Source organism: Prunus persica, chromosome G1 (assembly GCF_000346465.2).
Source record: "Prunus persica cultivar Lovell chromosome G1, Prunus_persica_NCBIv2, whole genome shotgun sequence".
NCBI lineage: Eukaryota > Viridiplantae > Streptophyta > Magnoliopsida > Rosales > Rosaceae > Prunus > Prunus persica.
In genome coordinates this window covers 23,936,229-23,950,026 of record NC_034009.1, presented here as the reverse complement: position 1 = coordinate 23,950,026, position 13,798 = coordinate 23,936,229, and the positions used below count along the sequence as shown (strand labels likewise).

Here is a 13,798-nt window from a genome sequence, read left to right as displayed (position 1 = left end):
AGTCTTTCTCTTAATTTAGTTGTGATATTTTCTATAAATGTTTTTATGAAATGAAAAAAATGTTTATAATAAATATAAAATACATCCGATATGTTTGATTAAGAAATGATACGTGATATTTGTTACATTTAGCAATAATAATAATCAGTCATGATCTCTTGGACCACAGGAGTCCAAGAGATTGTGGTCACTCACCGTTGGATATTAATCTAATGGTTTAAAAAAATTTCTTAAAAGGAGTTCAAGATTGAGTGAACCGTTGAATTTACATCCAACGGTGAGTGACCACAAATCTCTTGGACTCCTGTGGTCCAAGAGATCGGGACTGATAATCATAATATTATACTGTAATTAAAATTAAGAAAAATTTGTATAAATATCATTTAAACTTTTAGGCATATGCGTTATTATAACTTTTTATTTTTATTTTTAATCACCTAAACTTTGTAAAGTGTTGCAATTCACTATCTATGTATAACTCTGTTAAAGTTTTCATTAAATTTTAAATTTTTTTTGTAAATTCCATGTGTCTAAAAAGAATTAGAAAAAAATATAATTTAAAAAAGAGAAAGAAAAAAAAGTTGACCTAATTATACCACATTTTCTCCTGCCTCCATTTAATATCAACATATGTAGAACCTCAATCTCCCCTCTTTTTTTTATATCTCACCATTTAGAACCCTCTTTACAACCATTCTCTCACCAATTTTACAAGTGTGCTAGAATTGTGGCTATTCATGGAGTGTCGAAATTGAAGGGCAAACTCACCGCATACATTGTTACCAAGTTCTGCAATTCATATTTATAGCATCATATCATGACTTAATATTGAGGGATTTGAAATAGGCTACTTCACAATATCATCAAGGGCCTCAAAGAAGTGAAATTGAGACATAATCAAAGACCAATTCTAGGGATTGTGCAATTTGATACGACCAAGAACATTCTTGGTTAGTGATGAGTTTCAAATTAAATTCTTGATAATTAGGTTAACTTTCTTTTTGTTTTTATTTTTTTAAATTATGTTTTTTTTAAATAATTATTTTTAGTTATAGTGAATGAACGAAAATACCTTCATACTTAACAGAAATTTTAACAGAGTTAGACATAGGTGGTGAATTGCAACACTCCATAAAGTTCAGGTGGTTGAAAATAAATTTTAAAAATTTAGGTGGTAATGATGCACATATCTAAAAACTCTGATGGTATTTATACAAATTTTCCTAAAATTAACGAGAAAAAGTATTCCTTGGTTGATAGCTATGACTAATCTGGTTGCCTCTCAATATGAACCTCTAGCCACATACTCTTAACCAATGAAATTATACTACTATTGACTTATATGAAAAGTGATAAGATTTCTTTTTTTGGAATGAGTTTGGTAAATAATAAAAAACAAAAATTTGTTTATTCTAAAGGCAATTAAAGATGATCCAAATTTGCATATGTGTCAGGCTAATTGGTCATGTTAATGAATTCGTCCATTTGCATTTAAGTTCGGATTCCCTATTTTATAAATTAGATTATTTTTAGAATAATTTAGACTCTCTCTTGTATTTAAAAATAAAAAAAATCAAATTCTTTGTGGGAAAGATAGGGCCACAATTGAATACCCAAAGACTATGGGTCAAGTTTAGAAATTCCGGAACATGATGTGTCTCTGTAAATGAAATTAAGACAAATATATCTGGAAAGAAAATGGCTCCCTCTTCAAAATTTCAGCAAGAAAGCAAAAAATACACTTTCCCTACCTTCACATCCGTCTCTACGAAACAAAGTGAACCAAGAAGCTCGATCGTCACCGTTCAGAACAAAAAAATACCACGTGTCAATGATCGTGAAGCGAGTATGAACCAACACCCGCATCGACGAGTCCAGAAGTCTCTATTAGACACCCTCGTAAGAAAGTCATCGAAAGATCAAAAAATTTCAAAAATTCAGAGAAAATTTGGGGATAGTTATTTATCTTCTCATCCTTCTGTTCAGACAAAATAAAATTTTCGATCCCTCCGAATTTTCCCTCTCTTTTCAGTACGCCCTTGGAGGGAAAACCTTCCAAATCCAAAAGCTCCTGTTTCAGCCGGTAAAACAAACTTAGGGTTTTCATATATGCTCAAGCTTCAATCACCACGATCTTTCTCATTTTTCTCTTTCCCGACTCACTGTTTGGGTACGGGAATAGTGATTTCCGCTGCTGGTTTCTCATCTTCCAGCTTGATTTTAACTCAGGTATGGATAGTTGAGTTCAACCATGCTTTTGTTTTAGCTTGAGTTGTAGCTTTTGGTTGTTGAGGTGTATTTTTGGAGCTAAATTTTAGGGTTTGGTTGGTTATTTTGGCGAGCGTGGGTGTTATTTATGGACTTGATGTTTTGCATGCTCGAATTGTGGCCAAAGTTGTGTTATGTGGTTGATAATTGAAGTGGGTTAATTGATTTGATGTAGTTATGGGTGGTTTTATGCTTCAGTTGGTAATTTTGATAATGCGTTTCTAGGGTTTAAGTTTTACTTGGAGTTGGAACTGATAATTAATAGCATACTTTTTTCCCTATGTAATTGATCTTAGTTTCGGGGCACTCTGGCTGCTAATTAATTATTCGGTTTCTCCGAGTGTTGTCCAACACCGTTGAAGTTTTCTTTTAATAATGTATGTATGTATGTTGCATTAGATGTACAGACTTTGGAAGGCTACTGTTTTCATTTGTCCCAAGTTTGCAAATGTGATCTATTAAGATTATAAATAGAAGTTGATTGTCCTATACACTATAAGAAGATTCATTCTTTAGCTGATTTCTTAATTTAAATTGTTTTTTTTAAAAATAGCCAAATCGGTACTTGCAGCCTTCTCAAAATTAAGTAGTTTAATCCAAGGTCAAAATGCAAACAAAGAAGAAAAGTTCTGGAAGAACTGCTGCTAGAGAGCATGCTAGTCCCAAGGTTACAAGAGCTCAGAAGAAAGCCTATGAAAATGTGCAACTTGTGGAAAAGAAGGTTGCAGATCTAATTACATCTTCAGCAAGAAAGCAGAGAGTTGGTACGGTACCTTCTTACTGGTTTAAACAAGAAAAGTTCCTCATGCTTGTATAGAGTACCTTACTGTAGTATTGACTTCTTGTGTTATTCATGTCTGGTTCTATTAGTATCATAACGGCAAGTCTGAAACTCTTTCTTGTCTTAATATTTTTGTTTTTAAGATTCTACCTGTATGATATTTTCTTTTATCATGTGTGATTTACTTAGTTATGCTTCTAATAATATTGAATTTTGCCTCAACACTTACCAGATGATATACTAAACATTAAGAAATGTTTGTTTAAAACTTCTAACCTTATATTTTTAGAACATGTCCAGTTACTGACTTAACTGTCATCTTCCTATCACAACTTTCAGGCGGCACTCATAAAAAGAATGGGGAGCCTGTTACTGCAACCATTTCAACTATGAATTATGACTCAATGTGTGATGAGACTGCTGAGACTTGTTTGGAGCATGATGCTTTAAGTGATGGTTGCATAGAGAATAAGGTAATTAACTAGCTATGCCATGCCCAGCTTAGTTATGTTGTCTATAAAAGCAATAACGTGTTATATGCAATATGTTTCATACCTCGCCCTCCTCCTAGAATAAAAATTAAGAAGAAAAAAGAAGAAGAAAAGAAACAGAACGTTGCCTGAGCATTTAGTGTTGAAAGATTTCTCAAGTTGTACAAATCCTACTGCAGGGTTGTAAAGAGGAAACTGCTGATTGCATGCTGGGAACTATATTTTCTCCTTCCTTTCACATATCTAAGCACACCAATGGGGAACCTGCTAATGAAGGTAGATGAACAAAATAATATTTTTATTTATTTATTTTACATTGATGGTGATGTAATTGTGTTTCTTTCCTTCTCCTCTATTAATGGTTAGAAATATGTCATCTAGTAGTGTTTTGGATTTTTCAAGATTGTATATCATCTTTACCAATTTTCTTTTTCCTAGTTGATTTTGTTAAATTCTTTAGAAATGAAGACCACAATTTCCATCAAGAATGTGAAATAAAGTACTCGAGAGTTGATGTGCTGAATGGTCATGTTGTTCAAGAGACTTCCGAATCCTTGGTTAGAGATGAGAAGAGTTACTATGAGAACACATTATCTTCAGTAAATATAACATATCCTGGTAATACAAATGAAATCAAACACAAATCTATGTAGCGAAATAGAATGCACAAACCCTTGTGATATGTGGCATAAATAACGTGTACACTCGTTGTAATGCAGTTGTGGAAGCAGCCGGTATTTCTTCTGAAGTCTCAGCCATATATCTTGCTATGAAAAATTCTAAGTTGGAATGCGTAGATGAGCATGGTCAAGAGCCCATGTCAACTGATTTATACACAGATGATGATGAGTTTGACGAGATTGATGACTTTGATCCTTACTTATTCATCAAGAACTTACCTGATTTGTCATCTGTTGTCCCAACTTTTCGGCCGATGCTTCTGCCTAAACAGACACGGAGTTGCCCTCCTACTAGTCTTGTTTTGGACTTGGATGGTGAGAGTAATGGAAAATTGTAGTATCAGGTTTTTATATTATTATTTGCATAACTCTCGACATAGGAAAGCTTTTGAACTACACCTATCATTGTTCATGAAACTAACTGTTGATCCGTGATAGGATGTTTCTTTGTTCCTTTTGTTTTGCCAAAATAGCCTGGGTGTGTCCGGAGACAGTAATTTCCTTGTAGCATGTTTTGCTTTGGTCATCATTATGATGAGAATCAAAATTGAACATATGTCAATAATATTTCAGTCATTTTCCATTTTTCACCTGTCTTTTTGATAAATTTACTAATGGAGTGAACATGAGCCATTACTCTTCTCCATTTGAACTGTCATTGCATAATAATTGTAGCTATATTTGGTAGGAATTAGCATCAGTGCAGGAGCATCTTCTCCTAGCTTTTTGTATTCTGACAAAATATCTAATTAAACTGTAGTAAAATATTTTTCTTTTCATTTTTTTCCTTGTAAAGGGTGTCAAATGCGCATGTTTTTTTGGGAGATTTGCATGCATTGGTTTTCTCTCATTAAATTCTTTATATGGTACAACATTCAGTCCTTTATTACTATCTGCTCTTGTTTCCTGAGGTATTGACTGAACTATTGGTTAGACTTGCATGCTGAGACTGGTTTTGATCTGGCAGAAACTTTGGTACACTCCACACTAGAACCTTGTGATGATGCAGACTTCACTTTTCCTGTAAATTTTAATCTCCAGCAGCACACAGTATACGTCCGATGCCGTCCTCATCTCAGAGATTTTCTGGACAGAGTTTCCACTCTTTTTGAGATCATAATATTTACAGCTAGTCAAAGTATTTATGCAGAGCAGCTTCTAAATGTGCTGGACCCAAAAAGGAAGATATTTCGCCATCGTGTTTTTCGTGATTCCTGTGTTTTTGTGGAGGGGAATTACCTCAAAGATTTGTCAGTTCTTGGTCGTGATTTGTCACGTGTTATCATAGTCGACAACTCTCCACAGGTATACTATTCCCAACTTTCCCGCACTCCCCAAATAGCTGTCATGACTTGTGTGCACTAACCCTTACCCTTGAAGGTGATCAATTTAATATAATGTGTCTAAATGGATATTTTGGCATTTGGCATAGTTCTTAGAGTATCTTTGGTTGTTCTTAGATCAGTGAGCTTCTGGATAAAAGTGAGTTGAAGGAAGGTCTTTATAGTGTTATGTTGAAATTCATAGGTGCAAGATTTTTCGAGTCAATGGCTTATCTTTCAACCATTCACGTGTATCATTAATATGTTCCTTTGCCTGCTTTGGAATCGAAGTACAGTCGGTCCTTTCCAAGATCTTGATTAAGGCATGCTTAGACCAGTGTTAATGAGAAAGCTGAGAGTTTGTCCTTTCTTCAGAAGTATTCCCTTCTCCTTAGATATAACAATTTTGTACACTGGCTTTCTTTCAGGCATTTGGATTCCAAGTAGACAATGGAATACCAATTGAGAGCTGGTTTGATGATCGTTCTGATAAAGAATTACTTTTATTACTTCCTTTTTTGGAGAGCTTGGTTGGAGTAGAAGATGTTCGGCCACTAATTGCAAACAAATTCAACCTTAGGGAGAGAGTAGCTGCTGCTGTTTATCCTCTGAACTCATGTAGAGGTGATCCTTTTGAAAGGTGAGCCTTCGATGTGAATGACCGGTTTTACAGTGTGAAAGCTATTCTGAGTGTTTTCCTGTATTTTTGGATTTGCTACTGGAAACAATGTTCTGTTGCGAATTATGTGCTTTCATTGAGAAAGACGATCTGATCTGGGTGTAACATGGGTCAAATACAAGGAAGACACATAAACTCTTGATAAAAAATTAGCCTACAAATAAAGATTGCGGATAATTTAAAAGTTATATACAAATTTGAAGTGTTAGGAGGTGGAATATTGTTCTTTGTTGAAGAAATCTCATTTTGTCAAAAGAATTGAAGGCTTTGTTGTTATCAGTATCTTTTGTTAGTATTCACTGTTGAATGTTAATAGATGAAGCCAAGCTTCCCTAGCAACAAAAAAACGTGTTTTTTGGTTGAGTTGAGATATTTAATTAAACCAAAAATAAAATAAAAGAGAAAATTTGCGAGAAGTGTTATTCAGTTGATGGTCTAGTTGTTCATGGAAATTAAGAGCCGTAGTGACATTAGATCATGAACATTTCATGATGCTGCCATGTTCCCGATTTCGAGTGCCACAACACTGGCCTCCAACAACTTCAGTTTCCTTTACAGTTTATATACAACATTCGCACGCGTATAAACCCAAGTGAAGAGCAACATTTCTCTTCGAACTTTGCTCGGAAAAGCCACCCTATACCGGAGTTAAAATGACGACGTTGAATGTCTTAACAGCAAGACTTTCTACCATATGTTCCATGAGAACTGCAAAACCGTGCAGATCCTCATCCTTCGTTATGGGTCCTCGTTCGCATGGCTCTGTATCGAGGAGCAGTTATAAAGCATTAGGGCTGAAAGCTTCTTCCTCTTTCTGTGTATCAACAATGGCAGTTTACAAAGTGAAGCTGTTGGAGCCAAATGGTGAGGAGGCTAAGTTTGATGCCCCTGAAGATGCCCACATTCTGGACTCAGCTGAAAGCGCAGGGCTGAAGTTGCCTCACTTGTGCAGGTCAGGGGCATGCTCTACTTGTACTGGGCTTATGGTTTTGGGGTCGGTGGATCAATCGGAGGGAGTGTTCCTAGATGAGATGCAGATAGAGAAAGGGTACGTGGCCACCTGCGTCTCATACCCAACATCAGATTGTGTTATTCACACCCACAAAGAAAGCGATCTCCACTGACTGAACTACAATGAGCAGAGGAAGAAGAGTATAGTATCTTTTTCTCTCTGCATATTTCAAATGATTATAGCAACAAAAAAAATGATTGTAATTACTATAAAAAAAAATGGTTAAGTTTAATTTGACACAAAGTTGAAGCTCTCTCCTCTTTATGTGTTTTGATTTTATTTTTACTTAAGTCATTGAACGACAGGGGCAGTTCTGTGCACAGGGCAGGTTGGGTGTCCGCCCAGCCCAAATGAAATAAAAAATAGTCCAACATATGTTATAAGTCCAGCCCAAAATTAAAAAAATTAAAAGCAAACTCTACACACATGATGCCCATCCAAGTGGTCCCGTATCTTCTCTCTCATCTTTTGGCTATGCGACATCAGCTTGTTTCTCTTTCTCTTAGCTACCCAACATCAGCAGCTTCTTTCTCCCTCTATTTTCTATATATCTTTAATGTAGTTTTAATTTAAAATTGAGTAGTATAGGGTTTATTTAGGGATGAAAGAAAGTTTGCTAATGCATCTATAATTGAAGAATTTAAGAGTTTTAATCCTCGCATGGTTGAATTTTAGATTTCAAACAATGTTGTTTTCTTTTGTATTGCATTTACTTTTGGTTTAGTTTTAGTTTTTGCATTTGTTGAACTTGTATTTATGGATAGAGATGCATTTGAGGGTAAGGCTTCATTATGTCTTCTTTGACTATGTGTATCTTTTTATGTTTATTAATGAAATTCATTCGTACCGTCGAGTTTAGTATGTAAGTTTTGTCCAACTGGCTTTCGAATCCTGGAACCAACATTGTTGAACGAAAACCTAGTTAGTAGGCTCGCTTATCATACACGTAAGTAGGTATTTTTGAAAAATACTCCTCCATACCCTTCTGAATTTTCCATACGTATGTCACGAGTAATACACATTTTTTCCGAATATTTTGAAATCATACACATTATTCGTGTATTTTATTTGTATTTCCATGTATGATTAAAAAAAAGACTACAAATAAGGTAAAAGAGACGATTTTATATTTATATATATATATATTTTATCAAACTAGAAAAAATTGCAACACGCAAATTATTTTCATTTAAAATGAACTTATTTATTTCGAATCCGACAAGTAAAAAATGCGAGGCCCAGTTAAGATGGAGTTAAATTAATTAATGTGTGATTACGGAGGCAACTAAACAGGTGTTACCGTTGGAATTGGCCTAATTGTCAGATTGCAACTGATTAGTGACGAACCGTAACAACTCCGATTTTCGTTTTGGGGCACATGTACTACTCCAACCGACTCTCTCACGCTCAACGCATTTCTCATGCTCTCTGTAAACCCTATCGCAAGTAACTTGTAAATTTTCACAGCCTCCCGCCTCTTTCCTCATTTGTTTCATTTCAAATTTTCGTCAAGCAAGCCCCTTATATAAGCAAACGCATAGCTCTCATTCTCTCATTCTCTCATTTTCTCACTCTCTGATTTTCAATTTTCTCTGAGAACGCTGAAACAATGGTGAGAGAAATATCTCTGAGCTATACATTTCTATTTGATGATCTTCGTCAATATGCTCTTACCGACTGTTACAATCACTCTTAATCTCACTGCAACATCTTCGTTTTCCTCAGGTTGTCGCACAGAAAGTGAAGGAAGCGGAGATTACCGAGCAGGACTCGCTTCTTCTGGTAACCTTCGATCGCTCATCAATTAGGAAATAGATCGCAGTGATAGAAATCTGAATTGTTTGAAATTCTTCTGAAGTTTCGAGCTGATACTATTTCATTTTTGTAAATCTGATCTCTTTTCGTTTACCTTCGTTTAAATCTCTCTCTCTCTCTCTCTCTCTCTCTCTCTCTCTCTCTCTCTCTCTCTCTCCTGTTGAAGTTTGATATGAATTTTTGCTACATTTTGAAAAATTTCAGCTCGAATCGTTCAAATATAAATCGTTTCTGAAACAGACTGTGATGATATAAGCTTTGACGAATACTGTATGATTCGTAAATGAATCTGAAGCTAACTGTTAATGTTCCAGAAATTTTAAGCACATAGTCTTATGTCGTAGCATAAGCATATTTAATTTTGGAAACGCGTTAAAATTATATAATCTTAATCGTACTACTATGAATTAAATTTTCTGCAACTGTGATGACGAAATTCTCAATAGTTATATGAATTGATTCTGATTTTCGATTTCATTTGATTTGAGCTCAGACGAGGAACCTGCTTCGGATTGCTATATTCAATATCAGTTACATCAGAGGTCTCTTCCCGGAGAAGTATTTCAATGATAAGTCTGTTCCAGCTTTAGGTAAATTTTGTTTGATAATCAGAATTTATTTTGCTATAATTTTAATTGTCGGTTGGTGATTTTCTTTGAAATGTTGACATCTTCATCAGAGATGAAGATAAAAAAACTAATGCCAATGGACGCAGAGTCTCGCAGACTTATTGATTGGATGGAGAAAGGTACAGATTCTTGAACTCACTGATTATTAATTTCTTAATTTTTATCTTAGCTCACTGATTTGAAATTTTGAATGAGGTTTCGGTTTTAATTTTCTTGTTTGGTTATGAATTTATGTTTCTTTTTGTAGGTGTATACGATGCATTGCAGAAGAAGTACCTGAAAACGCTTTTGTTCTGCGTGTGCGAAACAATTGAAGGGCCAATGATTGAGGAATATACGTGTAAGGCTATAGCGAATGTAATCATCAAAGTCACTTGATAAAATCTGATTAATTAAACCTAAGCCAGAAACGTAGATCGGTAAAATTTGATAATGTTCAATGCCGGTTGAATTTAGAGTTGGAATTTTTGGGCCTATACATTTTTTTTTCGCCTCATTTTCAAAGAATTGATTTATTCTAAATGGTCTTGACCTGCAGTTTCTTTCAGTTATTCAAATTCTGAAAGTCAGGAGGTTTCGATGAATATCAGTCGCTCTGGGAACAAGAAAGAGGGTGGAACATTCAAGTGTAAGTCCACTGCAGAAATTACTCCCAACCAGATGAGGTAACTTTGATGAAAACTAGTTCCAGATTTTATTCTCATCCTGTTCTTGTTTGGCCAATTTCTGAATTTGTGGACTATGTTACTAATGTCCAGGAGTTCTGCTTGTAAAATGGTCCGCACACTGGTTCAACTGATGAGAACTCTGGATAGGATGCCCGAAGAGGTAAAGATAAAATTGGTTTTTTAGCCATTATGCAATGTTCTAGAGACTTTATCTGTATTGGTTTGACAACAAACTGTTTGATTTTGTTTCTGTTCCAGCGGACCATACTGATGAAACTCCTGTACTATGATGATGTGACGGTACACCCTTTTAAATTGCTTTCTCCTAATTCAGTTTCATCTGTTGTTTATTACTTTCTTTTTATTTGCGAAAAGATGACCACAATTATCTGGCATTGCAGCCAGCAGAGTATGAGCCTCCATTCTTCAGAACCTGCTCAGAGGAAGAAGCTCGTAATTCGTGGACCAAAAATCCTTTGAAAATGGAGGTTGGGAATGTAAACAGTAAGCATCTTGTATTAGCTTTGAAGGTAAGGAATTGTGATTTTCTTTGCAATTGCTGGATATTCAAATGTACGATTCCTATGGCAGAGTAAGTTAGTTTTACTTGTTATTTATACAGGTAAAGAGCGTCCTTGATCCTTGTGAGGATGAAAATGATGATATTCAAGATGATGAAGTGAGTTTAGGAGCTGATTCCATGCAAAGGGATGATTACTCTGAATCTGACAGTGAGGTAACCTGATCTTATTAACACATTTTATATCTTCTTTGGATTTGGAGCTTCAAATGAGCTTAGAGATGGTATTTGATTTCAGTATTTTCTTCAGAAAATAATTTGCACAGGAAACATGATATATGTTGTTGCCACTTTCAGGTTAACCAGTCACAAGAGGATCGATATATAGTTGCTCCTGTAGGTGGTGAGGGTTCTGCATCTTTTGTATAGTATAGCTTTTTACTGTAATTCCACTTGCTTAGCTGTTGGTCTGAGTTAGTGGAAGTAACAATGGTTCTTTTGTCAGATAAGCAACAACCACGGGAAGATAGCAGCGCACCACAAGAAGATAACAGCATGGTTGATGAAGGTAATAAGACAATGACACATTTCCAAGTTAGCAGACCAATTTTCACATAACAATGAGAGTGAGAGTTGAATTTGAACTTGAAAACTGAGCTGACTGATTAGCTATTTCTGGCTGAGACTATTTCCTGCACAGCTATATTAGGCTAATCATGTTTTTTATGCTCTGTAGATGACACTCAGGATTCAGTGGAAGATGAACAACAATCATCCCGGATAAAGGACTGGATCAGTAGCTGCCACACTGACACTGTTGAACTTACTGATGTTCTCTCGAATTTTCCGGACATTTCAGTGGTAAGTATTTCAACAGTTCAATTATCTGCTCGAAGAACAACTGTGCCGAAAATGATTGTTGGTACAATTGGAAAGACAGCAGAAGTGTTACTTTCGCATGCTCTTTACCCTCTTAGTATTATTGTTAGCATATAATCCACTGACTCACTCCCTGCATTATTATATGCTGCAGGTTCTGACTGAAGGTAAACTCAAGAATGCACTTAGAGCTGCCGGTTTGCGTTCTCACTTATTTTAGGAGGTTTATAACAATATTAACTACTTTTCAATCCTTTTTGGCTGGATTACAGAAATTATGGACAATCTTGTTAAGGAAGGTGTTCTATCAAAAACTGGAGGGGACACTTATACTATTAACCGGCAGAAGGTTGCTTTAGTTTTTTCTCCTTATTTCAGTTTTGAGTCCATATTTTCTTGCTTTTAAGTCAGTCTTTTTCCTGGTGGCAATTTTACATTGCAGAAGTCTGATTATGAGTTCACTCTGGTGAAAGAAGAAATGGATGGTCAAATAATCCCAATTGCTGACAAGACACCAAAGGTTAATGATCCCATGTACATGAAGGTAATTCCAATTCCTGTCTTGACATAACGTATTAGGATTTTGAAAAACTGCTGCTAATTCATAAAATTATTTGTAACACCCAACAACTTTCCTGTGGTCCTAAGCCCATTAAACCAAGATTGTGCAGGGTTCTCAATTTTATGTTACCTGACTCTATTGTCATTTGTCTATCTCAGGCGCTGTATCATGCTCTTCCGATGCAGTACGTGACAGTTGCGAAGCTTCATAACAAGCTTGGAGGGGAAGCAAATCAGACTACTGTCCGCAAGTTCATTGATAAAATGACACGGGAAGGTTTTGTTGAAGCCAAAGGCAACCGAAGGCTAGGTGTGTGCAGTAGTTGCTGCCAGCTTAAAAGCTTTGTACTTAGCGTATACTTATGCATAATAAAATTATGTCCAGCTTACTATTGTCATTTGTTTTCTAAACCAGGAAAGCGTGTGATCCATTCTGATACTACCCAGAAAAAGCTGACTGAAGTCAAGAAAGCTCTGAATATTGATGCAATGGTATATTTGTAAACATGTTTCTGCTTCTTTTTTCAGATAGTCTATTTATTTCGGTGACAATTATTTTTTTGTTTTCTGTTTACATTATTTCTTTGATTCTTTACATTGGCAGGATGTGGACAATTTTGAACCAAATAACAAGTCCAAACATCTAGACCATACTATGGGTAAAAAGAACATTAGATTTTTTCCATGCATAAAAATGAATTTAAGGCTCTAGTTTCTTTCTTGGGATTTAGCTCGTTGCACCTTGAAACTGCTTTTGTTATCAGGAAGCAATTACCGGGACACGTCCACCTGCGGTGCCCTCCATTCCATTGGATCAGATCTCACACGCATGAGAATAAGATCTAACTGTCATCAAAATAGTCCCATGAGGAGTGAGCAGACTACTTCAAAGACAAAGGACCATGCAAACACTCCAACAAGCAGGGCTCAGGTTAGTCTAGTAGTGTAGCTTTCCACCCTTTCAAATTTCCAATTCATGTTATTTTTCTCTTGCAATTTTAACTGTTTAAAATTGAATTTTGTTTCTGAACTTTGCAGCCTGTGACTTCAAGAGAGAGCTTTGTGCCAGGCAATGAGAACGTCAGAGCAAATGGCAACTCCGATCACGGTGATGAAGGGGAGAGAGTGATACGCAGTAGCAGGTCCACCCAAGACAAGCGTTCCAGGAAAACAAGCACGGTGCGTATGATTCGAACCCCCCTCACCGTAGAATGCAGTTTGCTGTAAATTTCATCATCGGCACAATGGCTAGTAAAAATCAATGCCATGTTTCTAATATCTTGTGCTTAACTTTGTCCTCTTCTCCGCAGGTCAAGGAACCTATTCTCCAGTACACGAAGCGCCAGAAATCCCAAGCCGTCTGAAAATTTGCAGCATTTGCTGTCTGCTGGACTGGATTTTCCCATACTTGTGGAATTTTAAGGTGTTAATTTTAATGGGGACAACTGTTAGAAGTGTCTAATGTGGCATACTGGGGAATGCTTTTGCCCATA

The 13,798-nt window shown here is 35.9% G+C and overlaps 3 protein-coding genes across 7 annotated transcripts; all 3 read left to right on the top strand.

Annotated features, from left to right (window-relative positions):
- LOC18792894 (CTD small phosphatase-like protein 2) lies at nucleotides 1,709–6,497 on the top strand. 5 transcript variants are annotated; one of them, XM_007225672.2, is made up of 8 exons: nucleotides 1,709–2,229; nucleotides 2,840–3,032; nucleotides 3,389–3,522; nucleotides 3,720–3,816; nucleotides 3,979–4,158; nucleotides 4,260–4,535; nucleotides 5,188–5,525; nucleotides 5,971–6,497. In XM_007225672.2, the coding sequence occupies exons 2-8, from the start codon at nucleotides 2,876–2,878 to the stop codon at nucleotides 6,184–6,186; spliced, it is 1,398 nt and encodes a 465-aa protein (XP_007225734.1). In that variant the 5' UTR covers nucleotides 1,709–2,229; nucleotides 2,840–2,875; the 3' UTR covers nucleotides 6,187–6,497. The 5 variants fall into 5 exon arrangements, with proteins under 5 accessions (XP_007225734.1, XP_020426629.1, XP_020409129.1 ...); XM_020571040.1 differs by having other exon boundaries at nucleotides 2,822–3,032; XM_020553540.1 differs by having other exon boundaries at nucleotides 2,818–3,032.
- On the top strand, nucleotides 6,875–7,345 carry LOC18793223 (ferredoxin, root R-B2). The gene has a single exon (XM_007226485.1). The coding sequence runs from the start codon at nucleotides 6,875–6,877 to the stop codon at nucleotides 7,343–7,345; it is 471 nt and encodes a 156-aa protein (XP_007226547.1).
- On the top strand, nucleotides 8,607–13,792 carry LOC18790275 (meiosis-specific protein ASY1). Its single transcript, XM_020571033.1, has 22 exons — nucleotides 8,607–8,845; nucleotides 8,959–9,015; nucleotides 9,542–9,638; nucleotides 9,728–9,796; nucleotides 9,925–10,017; nucleotides 10,216–10,342; nucleotides 10,436–10,505; nucleotides 10,604–10,645; nucleotides 10,747–10,875; nucleotides 10,968–11,081; nucleotides 11,223–11,268; nucleotides 11,371–11,433; nucleotides 11,602–11,726; nucleotides 11,899–11,911; nucleotides 12,017–12,093; nucleotides 12,187–12,288; nucleotides 12,465–12,615; nucleotides 12,721–12,797; nucleotides 12,910–12,964; nucleotides 13,070–13,236; nucleotides 13,344–13,484; nucleotides 13,616–13,792. Exons 1-22 carry the CDS (start codon nucleotides 8,843–8,845, stop codon nucleotides 13,667–13,669), a joined length of 1,872 nt encoding a protein of 623 aa, XP_020426622.1. The 5' UTR covers nucleotides 8,607–8,842; the 3' UTR covers nucleotides 13,670–13,792.

Bases quoted from the DNA above. Each gene is read 5' to 3' on its own strand.
- LOC18792894 (XM_007225672.2), top strand. From the start codon at position 2,876: ATGCAAACAAAGAAGAAAAGTTCTGGAAGAACTGCTGCTAGAGAGCAT. The intron at 4,536-5,187 runs GTGAGAGTAATG...TTGATCTGGCAG, and splicing joins TCTTGTTTTGGACTTGGATG to AAACTTTGGTACACTCCACA. The intron at 5,526-5,970 runs GTATACTATTCC...GCTTTCTTTCAG, and splicing joins TAGTCGACAACTCTCCACAG to GCATTTGGATTCCAAGTAGA.
- LOC18790275 (XM_020571033.1), top strand. The intron at 12,798-12,909 runs GTATATTTGTAA...TTACATTGGCAG, and splicing joins CTCTGAATATTGATGCAATG to GATGTGGACAATTTTGAACC. The intron at 12,965-13,069 runs GTAAAAAGAACA...TTTTGTTATCAG, and splicing joins ACATCTAGACCATACTATGG to GAAGCAATTACCGGGACACG.
- LOC18793223 (XM_007226485.1), top strand. From the start codon at position 6,875: ATGACGACGTTGAATGTCTTAACAGCAAGACTTTCTACCATATGTTCC.